This window comes from Chiloscyllium punctatum, chromosome 10, assembly GCF_047496795.1.
Source record: "Chiloscyllium punctatum isolate Juve2018m chromosome 10, sChiPun1.3, whole genome shotgun sequence".
Classification (NCBI taxonomy): Eukaryota; Metazoa; Chordata; class Chondrichthyes; order Orectolobiformes; family Hemiscylliidae; genus Chiloscyllium; species Chiloscyllium punctatum.
Window position 1 is genome coordinate 123,020,393 of NC_092748.1, and position 25,495 is coordinate 123,045,887.

Genomic DNA, 25,495 nt, shown 5'->3' on the forward strand with positions numbered 1-25,495 from the left:
GAGGAGGCTGGTACAATTGCAACATTTAAGAGGCATTTGGATGGGTATATGAATAGGAAGGGTTTGGAGAGATATGGGTCAGGTGCTGGCAGGTGGGACTAGATTGGGTTGGGATGTCTGGTTGGCATGGATGAGTTGGGCCGAAGGGTCTGTTTCCGAGCTGCACATCTCGATGACTCTAAACGGAAGATAATGTGGAGTGTGAGAGAAAATGAATAATAAATATAAAACCAGACAATAAAATCTTCTATAATTAAATGAAAATAAAGATAGCTGCTAAAGTGAGTTTTGATCTTTCAGAATAGACAATAGACAATAGGTGCAGGAGTAGGCCATTCTGCCCTTCGAGCCTGCACCACCATTCAATATGATCATGGCTGATCACCCTTAATCAGTATCCTGTTCCTGCCTTATCTCCATAACCCTTGATTCCACTATCCTTGAGAGCTCTATCCAACTCTTTCTTAAATGAATCCAGAGACTGGGCCTCCACTGCCCTCTGGGGCAGAGCATTCCACACAGCCACCACTCTCTGGGTGAAGAAGTTTCTCCTCATCTCTGTCCTAAATGGTCTACCCCGTATTTTTAAGCTGTGTCCTCTGGTTCGGCACTCACCCATCAGCGGAAACATGTTTCCTGCCTCCAGAGTGTCCAATCCTTTAATAATCTTATATGTCTCAATCAGATACCCTCTCAGTCTTCTAAACTCAAGGGTATACAAGCCCAGTCGCTCCAGTCTTTCAGCATAAAGTAGTCCCGCCATTCCAGGAATTGACCTCGTGAACCTGCGCTCCCTCAATAGCCAGAGGCTAAGACTGGAGAACTGATCACAGAATCAAACAGTACAGAGGAGGACTTTCAGCCCATCAAGCCTGTACGACCTAAAATATACTACTATTTATACTAGTCCTACTTTCCTGCACTAGGCCTATAGACCTCATTCCTGAAGGGCTTCTGCCCAAAACGTCAATTTTCTTGCTCCTTGGATGCTGCCTGACCTGTGCTTTTCCAGCACCACTCTAATCTTGACTCTGACCTCCAGCATCTGCAGTCCTCACTTTCGCCTATAGGCCTGAATGTTGTGGTACTTCAGGTACTCATCCAAGTATTTTTAAAGGTTGCAAGATTTCCTGCCTCAACTACTATTCCAGACATTGCAAAGCAGATTCCCATTAACCTCTAGTTGAAAAAGGTTTTCCTCAAACACCCTCTAAACCTCCTGCCTTTCACCTCAAAATTATGCCCCCTATAATCATCATAACAGGAAAGAAGCAAATGTAAAGCCTTTGATGAGTATTTTATTTCTGACTTCATAGTAGAATATACAGAAGCATGCCAAGAAGAGTAAACTTAATCTAGAGGCAAAAGGAAGGGAAGAATTTTGAACATTCACAATCATGAGTGAAAATCCACAATCTATTAACAGAGCTAAAAGCTGACAGGTGCCCTGGAATGATGCCTTTTTATTTGTTCATGGGATGAGGGTGTCACTGGGTAGACCAGGGTTTTACCCTTCCCTAACTGCGATTGTAAACATCACATCTTTTTTATTGCCCAGTGTAGGATTATAAATAAAGATAATGAAAGCAGACACATTTTCCAGAATGCACAAATGGTGATATACGTACGTTAAGAATTTAAGAGAAAGATAGCAATAGACTGTATAAGCTGTATCTAAGGAATGAACAAAGATAAATAGATGCTAGACTCATGTTTTGTCCTGAAAACACATTTTTGAAATGGCCTTTCGTTTTTGTTAAGGGTAGAGGCATGTAATGACCATGTTGAAGGACCCTCCAATCGAAAGGAAGTGTTCCAGAATCTGTGGAATCTTGGAAGATGACCAGTAATGCAACCAATATTTCTTTGGCCACTTCCTTAAGAATCTTGGGATGTAGGTTATTGGGCCCTGGTAATTTAATCAGCCATTAATCCTGTCAATTTCCCTACCCCATTTCCCTACTAATACTGATTTCCTTCAGTTTCCCTCTCTCACTAGACCATGTGTTCCCTAACATTTCTAGGATGTTTTTTTCTCCTCCTTTGTGGAGACAGGCCCAAAATGTGTAGTTGCTTGGTCTGCTATCTCTTCGTTCCCCATTGTAACCTCCCCTGTTTTTGACTGTAAGGGACTTACATTTGTCTTTGCTAATCTTTTTTCCCCGGGTACAACAGAGTGTTACAAGGGGACATAAATTTAAGGTGAAGGGTGGAAGGTATAGGGGAGATGTCAGGGGTGGGTTCTTTACCCAGAGAGTGGTGGGGGCATGGAATGCGCTGCCCGAGGGAGTGGTAGAGTCAGATTCATTGGCGACCTTTAAGCGGCATTTGGATAGGTACATGGATGGGTGCTTAATCTAGGATAGAAGTTCGGCACAACATCGTGGGCCGAAGGACCTGTTCTGTGCTGTATTGTTCTATGTTCTATGTTCTATTTTTCTTTTCACACACTGATGGAAGCTTTTACAATCCCTTTTGTAAGTTCCCTGCAAAGATATACTCTACTTTCCCTTTCTTAATCTATTCCTTTGTCTTCCTTTGCTGAAGTCTCAACTGCTTCTAATGTTCATGATTGCTGCTTTTTTGTCCAATTTGGAAAATCTTTCTTTGGATCTAATACTATCACTAATTTCCTGTTGGTCATGGTTGGGCCACCCTTCCCTGCATTAGGTTTTGAAACCATGTATAAAGCTCTTAAATAAATCATTCTCTTGGAGAAAAAGTTAGAACTCACTTTTTTGTAATTAAAAACCCATGTTCAAGACTGAAGAGTTGCAACTGTTAGGCAAGTAGCAATAATGGCTGGCAATTAACTAAAAGTAAACCTCCTTTACATCACCCTCATGTACTCAGGAATACTAACGGTCTGGAGAACAAAGAATAAACAAAGAAAATTTACAGCCCAGGAACAGGCCCTTTGGCCCTCCAAGCCTGAGCCGATCCAAATGTACTGACTAAACCTGTCGGTCAATTCCGAAGCATCTGTATCCCTCTGATCCCCACCTACTCCTGCATCTGTCCAGACGCATCTTAAATGAATCTCCCGTACCTGCCTCTACCACCTCTGCTGGCAACGCGTTCCAAACGCCCACCACCCTCTGTGTGAAGTACTTGCCGTGTGTATCCCCCTTAAACTTTCCACCTCTCACCTTGAAAGTGTGACCTCTCGTTATTGAATCCTTCACCCTGGGAAAAAGCTTGTCTCTATCCACCCTGTCTATTCCCTTCATCATTTTGTAAACCTTAATCAGGTCCATCCTCAATCTCCTTTTTTCTAATGAAAATAAAAGTAACCTACTCAACCTTTCTTCATAGCTAGCACCTTCCATACCAGGCAACATCCTCATACCCTCTGCACCCTCTCCAAAGCGTCCACATCCTTTTGGTAATGTGGCGACCAGAACTGTACACAGTATTCTAAATGCGGCTGAACCAATTTCTTGTACAATTTTAACATGACCTGCCAGCTCTTATACTCAATACCCCGTCCAATGAAGGAAAGCATACCATATGCCTTCTTGACCACTGTATCCACCTGTGCAGCAACCTTCAGGGTACAATGGACCTGCACTCCCAGATCTCTCTGCTCATCAACTTTTCCCATGGCTCTTCTGTTCATTATATAATTCGCTCTAGAATTAGACTTGCCTAAATGCATCACCTCACATTTGTCTGGATTGAAAACCATCTGCCACTTTTCCGCCCAACTCTCCAGCCTATCTATATCCTCCTGTATTCTCTGACAGTCCCTTATGCTTTCTGCTACTCCACCAATCTTCATGTCATCTGCAAACTTGCTGATCATACCAACAGTGCCCTCTTCCAGATCATTTATGTACATCACAAACAACAGTGGCCCCAACACTGACCCCTGTGGTACACCTTTCTGCATTTTGAGAAACTCCCTTCAACTACTACTCTCTGTCTCCTATTGCTCAACCAGTTCTTTATTCACCTAGCTAGAATACCCTGCACACCATGTGACTTCACTTTCTCCATTAGTCTACCATGGGGAACATAGAACACTACAGCGCAGTACAGACCCTTCAGCCCTCAACATTGCACCGACCAATTATACCAACCTGAAGCCCATCTAACCTACACTATTCCACATATGTCCATATACTTGTCCAATGATGACCTAAATGCGCTTAAAGTTGGCGAATCTACTACCGTTGCAGGCAAAGCATTCCAGACCCTTACTACTCTGAGTAAAGAAACTACCTCTGACATCTGTCCTATATCTATCACCCCTCAATTTAAAGCTATGCCCCCTTGTGCTCGCCGTCACCATTCTTGGAAAAAGTCTGTCCCTGTCCACCCTATCTAACCCTCTGATTATCTTATATGTCTCTATTAAATCACCTATCAACCTTCTTCTCTCCAACAAAAGCAGCCTCAAGTCCCTCAGCCTTTCCTCGTAAGACCTTCCCTCCATACCAGGCAACATCCCAGTAAATCTCCTCTGCATCCTTTCCAAAGCTTCCACATCCTTCTTATAATGCGGTGACCAGAACTGTACACAATACTCCAAGTGCAGACGCACTAGAGTTTTGTACAGCTGTAGCATACCCTCATGGTTCTAGAAATCGATCCCTCTGTTAATAAAAGCTAAAACACTGTATGCCTTCTTAACAACCCTGTCAACCTGGGTGGCAACTTTCAGGGATATGTGTACCTGGACACCGAGATCTTTCTGCTCATCTACACTACCAAGAATCTTACCATTAGCCCAATACTTTGCATTCTGGTTACTCCGACCAAAGTGAATCACCTCACACTTGTCCGTATTAAACTCCATTTGCCACCTCTCAGCCCAGCTCTGCAGCTTATCTATGTCTTTCTGTAACCTACAACATCCTTTGTCACTATCCACAACTCCACTTACCTTAGTGTCATAATTTACTAACCAACTCTTCTAAGCCCTCATCCAGGTCATTTATAAAAATGATGAACAGCAGTGGACCCAACACCGACCCTTGCGGTACACCACTAGTAACTGGACTCCAGGATGAACATTTCCCATCAACCACCACCCTCTGTCTTCTTTCAGCAAGCCAATTACTGATCCAAACTGGCTATTGAGGGAGTGCAGCGTAGGTTCACAAGGTCAATTCCTGGAATGGTGGGACTACCTTATGCTGAAAGACTGGAGCGACTAGGCTTGTATACCCTTGAGTTCAGAAGACTGAGAGGGGATCTGATTGAGACATATAAGATTATTAAAGGATTGGACACTCTGGAGGCAGGAAACATGTTTCTGCTGATGGGTGAGTGCCAAACCAGAGGACACAGCTTAAAAATACGGGGTAGGCCATTTAAGACAGAGTTGAGGAGAAACGTCTTCACCCAGGGAGTGGTGGCTGTGTGGGATGCTCTGCCCCAGAGGGCAGTGGAGGCCCAGTCTCAGGATTTATTTAAGAAAGAGTTGGATAGAGTTCTCGAGGATAGTGGAATCAAGGGTTATGGAGATAAGGCAGGAACAGGATACATTAAGGATGATCAGCCATGATCATATTGAATGATGGTGCAGGCTCAAAGAGCAGAATAGCCTACTCCTGCACCTATTGTCTATTGTCTATTGTCAAACTGCTATATCTCCCACAATCCCATTCCTCCACATTTTGTACAATGGCCTACTGTGGGGAACCTTATCGAATGCCTTGTTGAAATCCATATGCACCATATCAACTGGTTTACTCTCATCCACCTGTTTGGTCACCTTCTCAACGAACTCAATAAGGTTTATGAGGCACGACCTGCCTTGACTATCCCTAATCAAATTATGTTTTTCTAGATGATTATAAATCCTATCTCTTATAAACTTTTCCAACCAGTAAGGCTCACTGGTCTATAATTATTAGGGTTGTCTCTACTCCCCTTCTTGAACAGGGGAACCACATTTGCTATCCTCCAGTCTTCTGGCACTATTCCTGTTGACAATGAAGATTTAAAGATCGATGTCAAAGGCTCGGCAATCTCCTCCCTGGCTTCCCAGAGGATCCTAGGACAAATCCCATCTGGCCCAGGGGACTTATCTATTTTCACACTCTGCAGAATTGCTAATACCTCTTCCTTGTGAACCTCAATCACACCTAGTCTAGTAGCCTGTATCTCAGTATTCTCCTCGACAACATTGTCATTTTCTAGAGTGAATACTGTTGAAAAATATTCATTTAGTGCTTCCCCATCTCCTCTGACTCCACACACAACTTCCCACTACTATCCTTGATTTGCCCTAACCTTACTCTCGTCATTCTTTTATTCCTTATACCTATAGAAAGCCTTAGGGTTTACCCTGATCCTATCTGCCAATAACTTCTCATGTCTCCTCCTGGCTCTTCTGAGCTCTCTCTTTAGGTCTTTCCTGGCTACCTTGTAACCCTCAAGCACCCTAACTGAGCCTTCACATTCCATCCCAACATAAGCCTTCTTCTTCCTCTTGACCAGAGATTCCACTTCCTTTGTAATCCACGGCTCCCGTGCTCTACAGCTTCCTCCCTGCCTAGGGGAGACAGTAGCTTTTCTTCGAATAAGCTCCACATTTCTAATGTGCCCATCCCCTGCTGTTTCCTTCCCCATCCTATGCTTCCTAATCGCATTGTAATTGCCTTTCCCTCAGCTGTAACTCTTGCCCAGTGGTATACACCTATCCCTTTCTATCACTAAAGTAAACATAACAGAATTGTGATCGCTATCACCAAAGTGCTCACCTACTTCCAAGTCTAACACCTGGCCGGGCTCATTACCCAGTACCAAATCTAATGTGGCTTTGCCCCTTGTTGACTTGTCTACATACTGTGTCAGGAAGCCCTCCTGCACACACTGGACAAAAACTGACCCATCTATAGTACTCGTACTATAGTGTTCCCAGTCAATATTTGGAAAGTTGAAGTCCCCCCATGACAACTACCCTGTCTCTCTCACTCCTATCCAGAATCATCTTTGCTATTCTTTCCTCTACATCTCTGGAACTATTCGGAGGCCTATAGAAAACTCCCAACAGGGTGACCTCTCCTTTCCTGTTTCTAACCTCAGCCCATATTACCTCAGTTGACGAGTCCCCATACATCTTTTCTGTAACTGCAATACTGCCCTTCATCTGTCTCTCACTGACCTAGACAAGAAGGACACCTATATTAGATTACTGTTCATTTACTTCAGTTCTGCATTTAACACTATCATTCCTCAGCATCTGATTGGAAAGTTGAATCTGCTGGGCTTGAATACCTCTCTTTGTAACTGGATCCTGGACTTCTTGACTGGGAGACCTCAGTCAGTCCAGATTGAGAACAGCATCTCCAACACCATCTCACTAAGCACAAGGCCCCTCAGGGCTGTGTGCTCAGTCTACTGCTATTCACTCTGCAACGGTGCAGCGATGCACAGCTGGAAAGATATTATTAAGTTCGTTGAAGACACGATAGTAGTGAGTCTCATTAGCAGGAACAATGAGTCAGCATACAGGGAGGAGGTGCAGCAGCTAACATACTGGTGCAGAGCCAACGATCTGTCTCTGAATGTGGACAAAATGAAAGAAATGGTTGTTGACCTCAGGAGGGCATGGACCGAGCACTCTCCGTTAGACATTGACGGCTCCCCCATGGAGATCATGAAGAGCACGGAATTTCTTGATGTCCACCTGGTGGAGAATCTCACCTGGTTCCATAGCCAAAAAAGCCAGCAGCATCCCTACTTTCTGTGTAGCTTGAGAAAAGCCCATTTGCCATCCCCCATCCTCACCACATTCTACACAGGGTTCATTGAGAGTACCCTGAACTGATGCATCACTGCTTGCATCATCTCAGATCGTAAGACGTCAGATAGTGATGACAGCTGAGAAGAATATCGGGGTCTCTCTCTCCCTCTTCCCTTCATTACAGACATTATATGACACACTGCATCTGCAAGGCTAATAGCATTGTGAACGACCCCACACATGCTTCATCTAAATTCTTCTCCCTCCTGCCATCTGGCAGAAGGTATCAGAGCATTCAGTCTCTCACGGCCAGACTGTGCAACAGCTTCTTCTCCCAAGCCATCAAGCTCCTTAACACTGTATGATCACACCCTATTGCAAGACAAAAGATGTAAAATTATCGGCTGATTAGCCTAACCTCGGTTTTACGTAAAATTCTAGAATCCATCATTAAGGATGAGGTTTCTAAATTCTTGGAAGTACAGGATCAAATTCGAAAAGTTAGTATGGATTTAGTAATGGCAGGTTGTGCCTGACAAACCTGTTAGAATTCTTTGAAGAGGTAACAAGTAGGTTAGACCAGGGAAACCCAGTGGATGTTATCTACCTAGACTTCCAAAAGGCCTTTGATAAGGTGCCTCACAGGAGGCTGCCGAGTAAGGTGATAGCCCATGGTGTTCAAGGTGAGGTACTGGCATGGATTGAGGATTGGCTATCTGATGGAAGACAGAGAGTTCGGATAAAAGGTTCTTTCTCGGAATGGCAGCCAGTGACAAATGGTGTCCCGCAGGGTTCAGTGTTGGGGCCACAGCTGTTCACTTTACATATAAATGATCTGGAAGAAGAGGCTGGGGGCATTCCAGCAAAGTTTGTTGATGAGATGAAGTTAGGTGGACTGGCAGGTGGTACTGAGGAGGTGGGGAGGATGCAGAAAGATTTAGACAGTTTAGGAGAGTGGTCCAGGAAATGGCTGATGAAATTCAATGTGTCTAATGCAAGGTCTTGCACTTTGGAAAAATGAACACAGGCATGGATGTCTTTATAAATGGTGAGAAAATTCATAAAGCCAAAATACAAAGGAATCTGGGAATGCTAGCACAGGATTCTGTAAAGGTTGACATGCAGGTTGAGTCCGTGGTTAAGAAAGTAAATGTAATGTTGTCATTTATTTCAAGAGAGTTAGAATATAAAAGCAGTGAGATGCTACTAAGACTTTATAAAGCTCTGATTAGGCCCCATTCAGAATACTGTGTCCAGTTTTGGGCCCACACTCAGAAAGGACTTAATGGCACTGAAGCGTGTCCAGCAGAGATTCACACGGATGATCCCTGGAATGGTAGGCCTTACATACAATGACTGGCTGAGGATCCTGGGATTGTATTCATTAGAGTTTAGAAGGTTGGGGGAGATCTAATAGAAACTTACAAGATAATGCATGGCTTAGAAAGGGTGAACACTGGGAAATTGTTTCCTTCAGGCGGGAATACTAGAACTTGTGAGCATAGCCTTAGAATTAGAGGGGGTCAATTTAGAACGGAAATGATAAGACATTTCCTCAGCCACAGAGTGGTGGGCCTGTGGAATTCATTGCCACGGAGCACAGTGGAGGCCGGGATGTTAAATGTCTTCAAGGACAGATTGATAAATTCTTAATCTTGCAAGGAATTAAAGGATATGGGGAGAGTGTGTATAAATGGCATTGAAATGCCCATCAGCCATGATTGAATGGCAGAGTGGACTCGATGGGCCAAATAACCTTACTTCCACTCCTGTGTCTTATTGTCTTATTCTATTTGCAATTTTTAGATGACTTTTTGAATTGCTGCTAAAACAATGGTTTATTAATGATCATTCATTGTTACATTGTAATTTGTCCACCACTGTGCCTGTTGTCTTGTCTTGTTAGGAATTACTGTGCTGTCTTGCATGTTTTGTACTTTTCTATGTACTTTATGTTGCCCTGTGTATGACTACTCTCTTGTAGTCTGTTTGTTCCCATAGCACCTTGGTCCTAGAGGAATGCTGCCTCATTTTTATTGTACCAGCTGTATATGTTAGAAACGATAAATAAAGTTACTCTACTCTACTATACATTCGAGACTCCTACCACTCTCTGTGTAAAAAAACCTGCCCCACACGTCTCCTTTGAACTTTCCCCCTCTCACCCTAAATGCATGCACCTGAGTATTAAGCATTTCAACACTGGGAAAAAATATTCTAACTGTCAATCCTATCTATGCATCTCATAATTTTATAGATTTCTATCAATTCTCCCCTCAGCCTCTGCTGCTCCAAAGAAAACAATCCGAGTATTTCTAGCCTCTCCTTATAGCACATACCCTCTAATCGAAGCAGTATCCTGGTAAACCTCTTCTGCACCCTCTTCAATGCCTCCACATCCTTCCTGTAATGTGACAACCAGAAATGAACACAATACACTAAATGTGGCCTAACCAAAGTCTTACAAACTAGACTATTCCCTACTACAGGAGAATCGACGTTTCGGGCATAAGCCCTTCTTCAGGAATCCTGAAGAAGGGCTTATGCCTGATACATCGATTTTCCTGCTCCTTGGATGCTGCCTGACTTGCTGCGCTTTTCCAGCAACACATTTTTCAGCTCTGATCTCCAGCATCTGAAGTCCTCACTTTCTCCTATTCCCTACTACCACAATATTGCTTTTTGCTTATCTACTTGAATGGCTTTCTTTACCATGGATGCTGTGGCCACATAGCTCATACTGCTCTCCAAACAAGCTGAAAGAACCTCAAAATTGGTGGACAATTGTAAGGGCTAAGACTCCTGCACTCCTGTCCTCTAGGCCCCCTTCACTGTCTCACTTTAAATTGCATTCTCTTGTTCCTGACATTGACCAAATTTGAACATTCTATCCTAAGAGGTGTCATCACCTCCTGAAACAAAGGTAACTTACCCCTCCCTGATGTTTCACAATGTATGCTTCTCAGCCTCCAGAACAATAAAGTTTCTGCATTCATCCAAACATGGACAAAAGAGCTGAACGCGAGGTGAGGTGAGAGCAACTGCCGTTGACGTCAAGGAGTCCTAGCAAACCTGGAGTCAATGGGAATGAGACGGAAGATTGTCAGCTGAATAGAGTCATACTGAGTAAAGAGACAGATTGTTCCTAATTCCAGGATATTGCTGTAGGAACTTTTCATGGCAGTGTCATAGACCACTTCTTTAATCAATTAATTATGTCATAAGATCTGAAATGTTTGCTGATGGTTACACTGTGCACAGTTCCATTCACAACTGCTCAGATAATGAAGCAGTCCATGTACATATGCAACAAGGCCTAACAAAATTCAGGTTTGGAAAGATAAGTGCTATTATCATTCTCCCCACTGGATTACTAGACAATGACCATCTCCAACTAAAGCAAATCTAAACACCTCCGTATGACATTCGATGAGATTATAACAACATCCAAGAAGCTTGACTTCAAGAACATGTAGCATGCTTATTCACTTCCACAATCATCACTTTAAGCATTCATTTCCTTGTTAACAACACACAGTGGCAGCTGTGTATAACATCTGCGAGATGAACTGCAGCAGTTCACTAAGACTTATTTGATAAATAAATAAATCTCCATTACCTCAGACAACAAGTGTAACTAATGCATAGAAACATTACTTCTAAGTCACACATCAGCTGGTATTACATTGCTGTTGTTGTTCTTGTTACTGGATGTAAATCCTGAAATAATTACCCCTAACTACACTCCACCACCCCATAGGAGCATCATCAACACAGAGACTTTGGGGTTCAAAAATAAGGTTCACTGCTTCCTTCTCAAGGGTAACTAGGGATAAGTACTAATTGCTAGCCTGGCTAGTGATACAACATCCTGAGAATTAATTAAAAGCCTTTCAGAGATATGTCTCTCTGTCACATTAATGATTATGTTATTATTATGTCCTGTGCTGCTGTCCTATTAGTCACACTTTCATTTTCCTAATGTTGTTTAGGGGGATTTGCTGAGTCCATGTCGCTGTGCTGGATCTGTTCGTTGTACACATCAACCCTGCCTGATAAAGTGGATCAGTGAGCGAGGATCCTGGAGTTGTGAGCTGTGTTACTACAAATACCATGTCATTGCCATTAGTGCCAAGAACCCCCTTCAGGTGCCATCTTTTTTTTTACTTCTGCTTTACTCTGTGTTTAATTTTGTGTTTTTCTAATGCTTGTGCACGTGCAATTTCTGACATGGGTCATTGGACAGTGCTTGAGAATTGGAATGCCTGCTGACTTCTTCCCCCTTACTTAGGGATTCTGAGAGATTCTGTCTACTCAGCTGATATCAACTGGGCAAGAAAATGGTGAACTTAGGGTTCAAACCAAGAATAATGCAGAGACAGATGTGAACTTCTGCAGCTATTCATGTCTGTCAAAATATGAAAGGCTGCTTCATCTGCAAACAGTATCATATTGCAAGGAATTGTAATGGCCAATGTATGCAGAACAAGATCTCAGAAATAGTAAATTAATGAAAATAATGTCAGGTGAGGAAGGATTTTTGTACTAGGATTGGCACCTTACTGATTTGCCTCATTGTAAAAGGCTGAATGCTCCTTTAACAATGAATTCACGTGTACTAAATAAAAACCGAAAGAACTGCAGGTGCTGTAAATCAGAAACAAAACAGAAGTAGCTGGAAAAGCTCAGCAGGTCTGGCAGCATCTATGAAGAGAAATCAAAGTTAATGTTTTGAGTCTGGTGACTATTCCTCAGAACCCAGAGTTCTGAGGGAGGGTCATCGGACCAGAAACGCTAGCTTTGATTTCTCTTCATAGATGCTGCCAGACCTGCTGAGCTTTTCCAGCTACTTCTGTTTTGTTTCTGATTTACAGCACCTGCAGTTCTTTTGGTTTTTATTTAGTATTTAACTCACTTCCACATCTCTTCTAGGCATGCCTACCTTGAAGAAGTTCTGCTCCTGTTCCCAATGGGATTTCCGTCCCAGTCTTTTTTTTTGTCCAGTTCTGAATTCATGTAAACACAAAAAATGCAAAACCTGCTGGTACACCATCCTCCTCACCCCCATCCAGGGCCCCAAACAGTCTTTCTAGATGAGACAGAGGTTCACCTGCCTTGGTCCCAACCTAGCTTACTTCATCGGGTGCTCCCGATATGGTCTTCTCCACGTCGGGGAGACCAAACTTAAACTTAGAGAACAGTTCGCCATGCATCTCAACCAGGTTCGCAGGGGCTGACTGGACCTCCCAGTCACTGCCCATTTTAATTCCCCTTCCCACTTCCTTTCCAACGTGACCTTCCTTGACCTCCTCCATTGCCAGAAAGAACCAAACTGCAAATTGGAGGAACAGCACCTTATCTTCTGCCTGGGCAACCTACAGCCCAGAGGACTCAACATTGAGTTCTCTAATTTCAAATAACCTCCCTTCCCAGCCCCCTCCCTCCCTTTCACTCCTTCCAGCCACCTACCAGATTCATTCCTCTTATTGACCAACCGAGTCATTCTCTCTACCGGTCTTTACTTATCCCCACTTCACCAGCCTGCCCCTGACACCCCTCCAGGTCCCCCTGCACCTACCCCCAGTCCTGAAGAAGGGTTACACCTGAAATGTTGACTTCTCCACCTCCAAATGCTGTCTGGCTTGCTGTGTTCTTCCTCCTGCTTGTCTATTTTGGATTCCAGCATCTGCAGTTTTTTTGTCTCTCATGAAAATTAGCTTTTGTCAGTGAGGACATTGACTCAGCTAGTTCACAGAATCACAGAATTGTTAAAGCACAGAAAGGGACAATTCAGTCAAGCATGTCTGTGCTAACTCTCTACATGAGCATCTCACTCATTATCATTCTCCTGCTTTCTCCCTATAGCCTTGCACATTGTTCCTTTTCAGGTAGCAATCTAATTCCCTTTTGAAAGCCTCGATTGAACCTGACCCCATCACAGTGTCAGACAGTGTGTTCCAGACCACACCACTCACTGCATGAAAATGTTTCTCCTCATTTTGCCATTGTTTCTTTTGCCCATCAAGGTAAATCTGTGTCCTATAACTCTTGATTCTTCCACCAGTAAGAGTAGTTCTCCCTAATTACTTTGTCCAGATACCATATTTTAAACTCATTCCTGATGAAGGGCTTTTGTCCAAAATGTTGATTCTCCTGCTCCTCGGATGCTGCCTGACCTGCTGTGCTTTTCCAGCACCACACTCTTGACTCCAATCTCCAGCATCTGCAGTGGTCATAGAACGTAGAACATAGAACGTTACAGCGCAGTACAGGTCCTTTGGCCCTCGGTGTTGCACCGACCTGTGAACATAATCTAATGCTCATCTATTCTACACTGTTCCATTATTATCCATATGTATGTCCAATGCCCATTTAAATGCCTTTAACGACAGGGAGTCTACTACTGTTGCAGGCAGGTCGTCCCATGCCCCTAGTACTCTCTGAGTTTGAAATACTGAGTTATCTGAGCTATTTGACAGCTACCTACCATCTCAAAAACATCCAGCTTATTGAGCTAATTTTCATAAATGAAAAGAAATTAGAACAAAAATTGTTCACCAGCTTAAGAAAGCCAACACCAACACTGCAACAGTTCAGAGTTTGACAGTCACTGGCTAAATCACAATTTAGGATTAGAAAATTAGTTTACAATGATAGCCAACATCATCAACACTCAGTGCAGCAGTGAATGCTGTCCAACTTTAGCTAAACATGGACATGGACTGCTTCAATACCAGAGCAGTCATGACTGATTCCGAACATTTTGCAGTCATCCATGAACATTCCCACCTCTGATGGAGGGATAGTTATTGATAAAGCAGTTGAAGATGATTTGGCATAGGACACTACTCTGAGGAACACTTGTAGAGATGTCCTGGAGTTGAGATGACTAACGTTCATTTTCCTTTGTGCCAGCCAGCTGAGAGATTTTCCCTATTAGCTATTGACTTTAGTTCTGCTAGGGCTCCTTGAAACCAAGGTTAAATACGTCTTCAATGTCAAACTTTACCTTACCTTTGGAATTCAGATCTTTTATCCTTGTTTGAGCAAAGGTTGTAACGAGGTCAAGAGTTCAATACATTTAGGGGCTGTATCTCCCCAAGTCTTTGAAGATAGAGATGTGTGTATAAGGAGTTGTGTCTTCCCTTCTTGGTTGCTCAGAGAGGACCTTCCCAGAAGTGTTTCCCATAAGTTGACTGAGACTTTTTATCTCTTTGTTTTTGCACAATGGTCATTTCAGAACTCACTGGCCCAACTGGTTCAATTGATGTATCAATCTTCTGATTTCCCAAGCCCTTTGGTTTTGTATGTTTACTGGTCGAACTTTATTTTGTTGATTTCCTGACTTTTGCACATTGGGGTCATTGTGACTTGCATGGTGTTGTAAATAGTGATAACAATTTACTCACTCTCCATTTTCATTGAACTCATAGAAAGTCCATAGTTTTATCATCCAATTTTTTTACAAAATTTAATTTGCCATCTTTGACCCTTGCTGAAGCCTTCTCTTGTCACCAGTTCATTTCTAACCCTTACACACTCCACATTAAATCATTGATGTTTCCTCAATGCACTTCTTCCCCCCACGCCCAACACCTAAAAGCTTTCTATTGCCAAAACCTCAATCACAGACAAATGCAACTCCAACTACTTCCTTGTTCTTCCATTAACGCTATCCCTTCTCCTTTGAACCCAGTCCCTTACCTGAAAAACAAAATTGGCCAAATTGCTTAAATATGCATGTTCAAACTTTGACCTCAGTAGCACAACTATATCTTTGGAATTCCAGGATGGAACTGTACCTGTCTCCAACATAATAAAAATTTTCCTCCCTCAAAGTCCATTGAGTTTTCCAGGAACATCCTGCAGGGCTAAGTTCTTTTCTGTGTTGACACCTGATTCTTTCTCCATGGAAACCTCACCTCCAACCGAAATTGGGAGGAGCACAGATTTCATAATGTCTAAAATGTAGGGCAACTATTCAGCCATCTCTGTGACCTGTATTATTTTCATTCTCACAAACTCAAACCTCCCCTTTCCCCTAGAATCTAGCCCCACTAAAATCATTTCATCCACTAAAGTCCCGTTGATTCCATGTTTACTAAATTCTTGACTGCTCAGCTTCATTCCCTGGTCTCCGCTTAAGCAGATGGTAATGGGTCCCCTTCCTCAGGTTTAATCCCCTCCCTTGAAATTAAGCATTAATAATCCTCCTTAAAAAAACCTACCTTTTAAAAATTCATTCATAGGATGTGATCATTGTTTGCAAAGCCAGTAATTATTGCCTGTCTCCATACTGCACTTAAACTGAGTGGCTTGCTAGGGCCATTTCAGATTGTTACCATATCGTCTCATCAACAATCAGCAAAGTCGCAGAAGTGGCACTTACTCTTCCAGATCTGCTGTGGAATGTATGGTTTCATGGACATTGTCCATTTCAGAGGACAGTAATGAGCCAACCATATTGCTGTGGCTACAGAATCACATGTAGGCCAAACCAGGTAAAGATGGAAGATTTCCTTCCCTAAAGGACATCAGTTAATTAGATGGGTATTCACAACATTTGGCTCTGAACACATGGCTGCCAGGTTCTTTTATTCTTCAGCATCAACCATGGGTTTTGGATTGCAAGATCAATGATATTACCACTGCACCACTGCCTTGATCTCTTCATCCTTATAAATTAACAACCAGCCTTTCATAGAACATAGAACATAGAAAAATACAGCACAGTACAGGCCCTTTGGCCCTTGATGTTGCGCCGATCCAAGCCCACCTAACCTACACTAGCCCACTATCCTCCATATGCCTATCCAATGCCCGTTTAAATGCCCATAAAAAGGGAGAGTCTACTGGCAGGGCATTCCATGAACTCACGACTCGCTGAGTAAAGAATCTACCCCTAACATCTGTCCTATACCTACCACCCCTTAATTTTAAGCTATGCCCCCTCGTAATAGCTGACTCCTCTCTAAGGTTCTTAAATATTTTCTTTCCTTATAAAGCAGTTGTCCAACTCATTTGCACCCCATATTCAAATCTCTCCAAATCAGTTTCTGTACCTCCTGCAGCAATGAACAACTAAACCAGATGTTTGAGAGTGTTTGCATTCTGGCTGACCCTGAAATTAGCTTTCAATTCTATACCTTCTCCACTACAAAGACTGTCTTCCATCCACCTCCAGACTTTGTCTGTCTTCACTGCAGCTCATCCTCTGCTAAAGAGCAATTCGGATCAGGCGTAAACCATTTTGCACCAGAGACCTGTTTCAGCCAAGATACTTTGCCATCTTTAGGTTATTTTAGTGTTCCTTGTGATACCTCTCTTAAATTCCACTTTCTGAATTTCACCACATTAAAAACTCAGTGCCCCTATCCTATATCAAGTTTCATCCTCATCATTATGCTCATGGACCTACATAAACTTCAGTCAATGATCAAATTGAAAACTCTCAGCTCTTTAAAAAATCTTTCAAAATCCCGTTTTCTGTAACATCCTGCAGCCCTCCAAACCCTCTACAAATTCTTCATTGTTCTGTTTCCCAACCAAAGTCTGTACACATCTCTCTTGGCCCATATTATTGGCAAACATGCTGTCAGCTGCTTTGCTTTCTTCTTCTGAAATTCCTTTTTTGAACTATTTTCATTTTAATTATCCTTAGGAAAACACTTATTGTGCCAATGTTTTGGTCACTGCTATGAATCTTCCTTGCTTTCTTTCCATAGTTTCTTCATCCTTACATCTCAATTATTTCACATTACTTGTGCATGTAAATGTACAATATTATTTTTGATTGTGCAGCGTGATATTACAGTAGTTTGTTTTGTATAAGCAAACTGTGAACTATGCTGTCAAACGTGCAGACATTACTCTGTACAAATGATAAAGAGTTCAAGAGTTTGACCACTTTCTGCTCCGTCTCCAGTGGCAGGCAATATCTCTGACGGTGATTGAAAGAGTTCAAATTGCAGCTGCAATTCTCGGCTCCTTGTTCCTCATTGCAAGCATTTCCTGGCTCATCTGGTCAACAATCAGCCCATCAGCAAAGTGGCAGAGGCAAGACTTACTCTTCCAGATCTGCTATGGAATGTACGGATTCATGGACATTGTCTGCATCGGTAGGTCCTCACTACTGAATCTCTGTATACTTAGCATGGTGTGAAAATGAATTGAGTGCAGGACATTCAACTTTTGGAGCAAGATCTGAATCTGGTGGGTTTAGAAGGAAAGTTGAGTGAAATAAGGGAATCTCAACAAAGTCCAGAGTGAGCATAATTCCGGGGAATGCAGTCTCACTCATACAGGGCACTAGAAGAACCTCAACAAATGTCTGTTAGGATTACCCTTGATAACTTGCCACAACACTTCAAAGAGCATTAAGAATAAAATATAAAACAGGGTTTGGAGTCACATGTCAGCCTGTTTGCTTATTGAATATACCCCTTCTCCGAAGGGCATCATTAAAATAGTTGGGTTTTATGTGTTAACCCAGGAGGTGCATGTGTGTGTAGAGTACACAACAGTGACAGTTGTAACACAGTTACCCACAAAAGGTTTGTTGAGCACATTTGGGGTCTTTGCAATAAGGGTTTAGCTAGTTCCATTCAACAACCATTTCCTGGAACCCAGCAGTTTGTTTCTTTTCAGGTAATTATCAATTCCTTAGCCAAGAATGACCTTGCCTCCACCACCTTCTCAAGCAATGCATTCCATACCTTAACCACTGGCTGCAAGAAAATGTTTTCACTCATGTTACCTTTGCTTCTTTTGCCAGTTATCTTAAATCTTTCCCCTTCACAATCCTTGCACAATTGGGAGCCCTAAATATGCCTCATGTTTTTGACTAACAAATCTATAACAATACGTTTCTGAATCTTCTGATTTCCAAGGGAACCAACTGAAATCTTCTTAGGAATTTGTATCACAGGATTTAGGGGGAGCAGGCCATTCAGACCCTTGAGCCCATTCTGCTGTTCTAGTTCATGGCTGATGCTATTTTTGTGAATTCTCCCAATGTTCTTTGATATCTTTAATATCTCAAAATCTATTGATCTCTGTCCTGAATATACTCAATGATTGAGCCTCCACAGCCCCCAAAGCAAGAGAATTACAAAGACTTACCTCTCTTGAGTGAAGAAATTTGTTTTTGGCTCTGTTCAAAATGGCCTATCTCTTAGTTTGAGACTGTTTCCGTTGGTTCTACACCCCCAGGCAGCGGTAACATTCTTCCTGCTTCTCAGGTCCTGTAAGAATTTTCAATAAGATCACCTCTCATTTCTGTAAGCAGTAGAGAATGCAGGCACACTCTCCTCAATTCTTCCTCATCAGACAAACTTGCCATTCCGGGGATCAATCTTGTGAACCTTTGTAGAATGCCCTGTATGTGATGTATATCCTTCTTTAGGTGAGGAGATCATAATGCACACAATACTCTAGGTGGGGTCTCACCAAGGCTTTACATAATTCCAGTAAGACATATTTACCCCTGTATTTAAATCTTCTTGCAATAAAGGCCAACGTTTCAGTTGCCTTTGTAAATGCTTCCTGTACCTGCCTGGTAATTTTCAGTGGCTCGTGCTCGGAGAAATGTGATGAGGTATGGCATATATTTATTTACTCATTCGTGGGATTCCTTTTATTAATTCATGGGATGTGGACATCATTGACCTGGTTGGTATTTATTGCCCATCCCTAAATGTCCAAAGGGCATTTGCAAGTCAACCACATTGCTGTGTGTCTGGAGTCACATGTAGGCCAAACCAGGTAAGGATGGCAGATTTCCTCCCTTAAAGGACATCAATGAACCAGATGCCTTGATATTGCAAGTGCTTTCCAGTGCTGTCACATTCCTGGTCTAACATGGATTCCAGAACTGCATTCAATACTCTAATTGTGGCCAAACAAATGTTTTGTACACTTCCAGCACAACCTCCCTGCTCATAAACTAAATCCTTGGCTAATAAAAACAACTAGGAGAAAGTGAGGACTGCAGATGCTGGAGATCAGAATGAATAGTGTGGTGCTGATGAAAGGCTTATGCCCAAAACGTTGATTCTCCTGCTCCTTGGATGCTGTCTGACCTGCTGTGCTTTTCCAACACCACATTCTCGACTCTAGTAAAGACAAGTATCTCATATGCCTTCTTAACTGCTTTATCTCCATGTCCTAATATTTCAAGGCACCAATGCACACCAAGTGGTATCACATTCCTCTGATCCTTGATGTTTCTGAGGGTCCTACTGTTAGTAGAAGGCATATGAGACACTTGTCTTTACTAGAGTTGAGACAGTGGTGCTGGAAAAGCCTCCTTTGCCTTGTTTGACCTGCCCAAGAGCATCATTTCACATTTATCCAAATTGAATTCCACTTGCCATTGATCAGTCCATCTGAGGTCAACCTGAGCAACAGAGTGAAGGAGGGCAAATGTCGGAGTGAATAGTCGTAGCTTGGAGCTGAATTTAGGGGTGGAGCTCCAGAGGTGATGTCATGACTCGGAAAGTGACCGTCGGCTTGACTGCTGAAGAAGCAGGTTTGCAGACTGAATGAGTCGTGTCTGGAGAGAGATAAAATACTTTATTTTGTGGTTGTAGTCTGCTAGGAATAGAGAATGTGAGTGAGAGACCAGAGTCTGGTAATTAGTGGATTAGATTGTATAATCAGTCCCTGGATTATTGTCTGTATTTGATAAGGTTGATTTAGTCAATAAAGTTTGCAATGGCAGGAGAACTCAGCCCCATGGAATACTCATCCTGCAACATGTGGGAAATCAAGGACACTTCCAGTCTCTATGGTAAGTACATATGCAATAAGCGCGTTCAGCTGCAGCTCCTGATTTTCCACATTAGGCACCTAGAGCTGTGGATGGAGCATCCACAAGATTGAAAGTGTCGTGGATAGCATGATTGGAGAGCTGGTCACAATCAGTAAGGGCTACACAGACAGAAGAGTTGGATAACCACCAAGAAGTTTGCATAAGCATTGTCAGACAGTGCAGGAGTCTCCTGTAGCCATTCCCCTCTCAGCAAGTATAACATTTTGTATACTGTTAGGGGGTTGGCCTCTCCTGGGAAAGCAGCAGCAGCAGCCAGATCAGTGTCACTATGACTGGAACTGTTGTACAGCAGGGAGAGTTGAAGTGGAAGCAAGTAGTGATGGGAAGTCTATAATCAGGAGCACAGATATGCATGTCTATGGCCACAAGTGAGTCTTCAGGATGGCATGTTTGCCTCCCTGGTGCCAGGCTAAGGATGTCTCTAAACAGACATGGGATATTTTAAAGTGTGTAACCAGAGGCTGTGATCCATATTGGTTTTAAAAAATATTCATTTGTGAGCATAGCTGGCTGACCAGCATTTTATTACCTGTTCTTAGTGGCCATTGAAAGTGCTGGTGAGCTGTCTTCTTGAACTGTTGCAGTCCACCTGCTGTGGGTTGACCCATGATGCCATTAGGGGGAGAATTCCAGGATTTTGACCAAGCAATTAAGAAGGAAGGGCATTATGTTTCCAAGTTAAGAGTGTATCACTGGAAAAGCACAGCAGGTCAGGCAGCATCCGAGGAGCAGGAAAATCGACGTTTCGGGCCAGAGCCCTTCATCGGATGCTGCCTGACCTGTTGTGCTTTTCCACCAACATATTCTCAACTCTGATCTCCAGCATCTACAGACCTCACTGTCTCCATTATGTTTCCTAGCACAAGCCTGGTCATTGTTTCTCTTCAAGAGATGTTTGGGACATTGGTTAGGCTACTTTTGGATTACTGCGTTCAGTCTGGTCTCCTGACTATAGGAAGGATGTTTTTCAGAAAAGATTTAAAAGGATGTTGCCAGGGTTGGAGGTTTTGAACTATAGGGGCTACTTTCCCTCGAGCGTCAGAGGCTGAGGAGTGACCTTGTAGAAGTTTATGAAATCATGAGGGGCATGGATAGGGTGAGCAACCAAGGCTAGGGGAGTCCAAAACTAGCGGGCACAGGTTTAAGGTGAGAGGGGAAAGATTTAAAAGAGACCTAAGGGGCAACTTTTTCACGCAGAGGGTGGTACGTGTATGGAATGAGCTGCCAGAAGTGGTGGAGGATGATACAATTACAACATTTAAAAGGCATCTGGATGATTGTATGAATAGGAAGGGTTTAGTGGGATATGCGCCAAATGCTAGCAAATGGGACGAGATCAGTTTAGGATATCTGGTTGGAATGGATGAGTTGGACTGAAGGGTCTGTTTCCATGCTGAACATCTCTATGACTCTGGGTCCTGGAACTGAAATGACTGACCTCCAACAACCATGACCATCTTCCTATGTGCCAGAAATGACTCCAACCAGCAGACTGTTTGCCCCCTAATACTCATTGATTCCAGTTTTTCTAGAAATACTGGATACCACATTCTGGTCAAATGCAGCCTTGATGTCAAGGGCTTTAACTCGAACCTCACCTGTGGAATTCAGCTCTTTCATCTGTGTTCAAACCAAGGCTGTAATGAGGGCAGGATGTGAGTGGCTCTGGAGAAACCCAAACTGGGTGTCACTGAGCAAGTCATAGAGTCCTACAGCATGGAGATGGGCCTTTTGGCCTAAACTGGTCCATGTCTACCAAAATGTCCATCCACGCTAACCCCATTTCCCTGCACTTGACCCATATCCTTCTAATTAATTCCCATCCATATATTTGTCCAAATGCCTTTTAAATGTTAATGTACCCACCTCAATCACTTCTGCTGGCATATGCATACCACCCTCTGTATAGAAAAGTTGCTCCTCAGGTTTCCTTTTATTTTTTCCTCTCTAACCTTAAACTGATGCCCTCTAGTCCTCGATTCCCCAACTCTGGAAAAAAAAACTGAATGCATTTGCCATTTCTATGCCTCTCATGATCATATACACCTTGAGAAGGGCGCCCCTCAGTCTATTAAGCTCTAAAGACAAAGGTCTGAACTTGTCCAACCTCTCCCTATAACTCAGACCATTGAGTCCAGGCAACATCCTTGTAAATTGTTTCTACACTCTTTCCAGTTTAATAGCATCCTTCCTATAGCAAGGTGACCAAAACTGAACACAGTACTCCAAGTCCAGCCTCATCAACATCCTGTACACTTGCAACATAACTTTCCAACTTCTATACTCAACGACCTGCTGAAGGCCAGTGTGCCAAAAGCCTTCTTCATTCTCCTGTCTACCTGTGACTCCACTTTCAGAGAACCATGCACCTAACTCCAGTGTCCCTCTGTTCCACTACACTCCTTAAGGCCCTACCATTCACCATGAAACTCCTGCCTTGATTTGACTTTTCAAAATGGAAGATCTCACCCTTATCTATATTAAACTCCATTTGCCTTTTCTTGGCCCATCCCCCCAACTGATCATGGTCCTGCTGCAATTTCTGATGACCTTCCTCACTGTCCACGATACTGCCTATTTTAGTGTCATCAGCAAACTTACTAATCATGCCTTCTACATTCTCATCCAAATCATTGATATAGATAACAAACAGCAACGACGCAGCACCGATCTCTGAGCACACCACTAGTCACATGCCTCCAGTCCGATAAGCATCCTTCCACTATTACCCTCTGCTTCCTACCATCAAGCCAATTTTGTATCCAATTTGCCAGCTTGCCCTGGATTCCATGCGACATAACCTTACAGAGCAGACTACCATGAGTAACCTTATGAAAGATCTTACTGAGATTCATACAGAATCGTCACCCCTGCCCTGGTCAACGTTCCTGCTCACTTCATCAAAAAACTCGAACAAATTTGTGAGACATGATCTCCCATTCACAAAGCCATGCTGACTACTTCTAATCAAGCCCTGTCTTTCCAAATGCATGTATATCTTACTCCTCAGAATCTTCTCAAGCAACTTACCTACCACTGGCTTACTAGTCTATAGTTCCATGGTTTTCCTTGCAACCCCTCTTGAATAATGGTACAACATACACTACCCTCCAGTCTTCTTGGACTTCACCGATGGCTAACAATGATGCAAGGTGTTGCTTGATAGCACTATTGAGGATATCATTTGACACTTTATTGATGATCGAGAGTAGATTGATGGGGTGGTAATTGGCTGGATTGGATTTGTCCTGGTTCTCCAGGATCATCTGCACTGGAAGCTGTGAGGTACCAATCTCCGCCACTCTAGATTCGGGGTTCTGAACCTGACTCCCTTTCAATTGCCCTTCAGAACGGCACTCGCCTGTCTCTTAGGATTGACTGATCCATGTTCAACTACTATTCACATGGATCCCTTCTCCACTTTGGTCTTCAAAGTTCTAGATTGAATATTTGCTACAACCACTAAGATCTGCTTCTGCGACAGTTCCACCTGGGCTTCTGTGCTCACCTCACCGCAATGGCCCTCCTACTTGTCACAGCGTAGCCCCCACAGGCTCTGTCTGCCAGCGATGGCTGGGTTTGGGCCTGATGCTCCAGCGACATCCATTTTCAGGGCTGGTTGATTTGGCAGGTCAGTTGTTACACATTCCTTCACAGATTCTGACTTCCATGGCCTCCGTCCTGCTATGGATATCAACAACACCTTTTGTGGAGTCTGATGAGCATTGGGATTGGGCGCCTTAACCCAGCATTCAGTTCATCTTGCTTACCAAAACTGGCCCACCAGGCACTCACATTCCACACCTGGCTCCAAGCCAGCGAGTCTGGCTTCTTACCCATTTAAAGTTTGTGAATAGGTTGAGATCTTTTCGGCCCCAAGACCTCTAATCATTCACTGGGTAATACTGTGTGGAGGATGAGCACCAGCTATCCTGAGGGAAACTTCGGAGGGAACCGGCTACCAGATGGTTTCATTAGTCTTTCGCTCCTATACCAAGGTAGGATGACCAATTTGTATGTCAGGACTGCTAGGACCTCCACCAGAGGTAACTTCTCAGATTCTATGCCCAGGCATAGTTCACCATCTTATGGGTCCTAACACGTGCACTTGTGCTCCACCTCCCTGACAGTGTGGGTGAGACGGATTAGTGGTGCGCCCATTGCATAGGACGGTGGTATCCCACCTTGTTTGGCCCCCACCAGCCTTTACCTTCATTGCACCATGAGGTTTCGTGACCGCCTTTTAACTTGCGCATGTATTAGTCCATATTCTGGAGCACAAGTCTTCAGTACTATCACCAGAATGTTGTTAGGGCCCATAATCTTTCCAGTATCCAGTGTCTCCAACTGTTTCTTGATATCATGTGGGATGAACTGAATTGGTTGACAACTGGTATCTGAAATGCTGGGGTCCACAGGAGCCCAAGATGAATCTTCCTCTTTGCACTTATGGCTGAAAATTTCTGCGAATGCTTCAGCTTTACCTTTTGCATTTATGTACTGGGCTATACCATTATTGAGGACGGGAATATTTGTGGAGCCTTGTCCTCCAATGAGTTTTTAAAATTATCCACCACCATTCATGTCTACATGTGGTTGGACTGCAGAGCTTAGATCTGATCTGTTGGTTGTGGGATCGCTTAGCTATGCCAATCACTTGCTGCTTATGCTGTTTGACACGTGAATAGTCCTCTTTGGTGGCTTCAGCAGGTTGACTCATTTTCAAGGTATGTCTGGTACTGCTCCTGGCATGCTGCCCTACACTCTCCATCGAACCAGACTTGATATTAATGGTTGAGTGGGGGTATATGCCAGGCCATGAGGTTGCAGATTGTGATGGAGAACAGTTCTGCTATCGATGACCCATGGTGCCTCATGGCATGGATGCCCAAACTTGGGTTCTAGATCTTTTTGAAGTCTGTCCCATCTCCAGCACCCCACTTGTTGACTCTGATCTCTCCCGC

The 25,495-nt window shown here is 43.3% G+C and overlaps 1 protein-coding gene across 3 annotated transcripts in view; it reads left to right on the forward strand.

Annotated features, from left to right (window-relative positions):
- Nucleotides 1-25,495, forward strand: part of LOC140482523 (E3 ubiquitin-protein ligase MARCHF4-like) — a 237,426-nt gene that overhangs the window by 28,914 nt on the left and 183,017 nt on the right. For all 3 annotated transcript variants that reach the window (XM_072580079.1, XM_072580080.1, XM_072580081.1), the window contains exons 2-3: nt 11,692-11,847; nt 17,625-17,817. In XM_072580079.1, the coding sequence (XP_072436180.1) occupies nt 11,692-11,847; nt 17,625-17,817 (349 nt within the window). The remainder of the gene's footprint in view (nt 1-11,691; nt 11,848-17,624; nt 17,818-25,495) is intronic.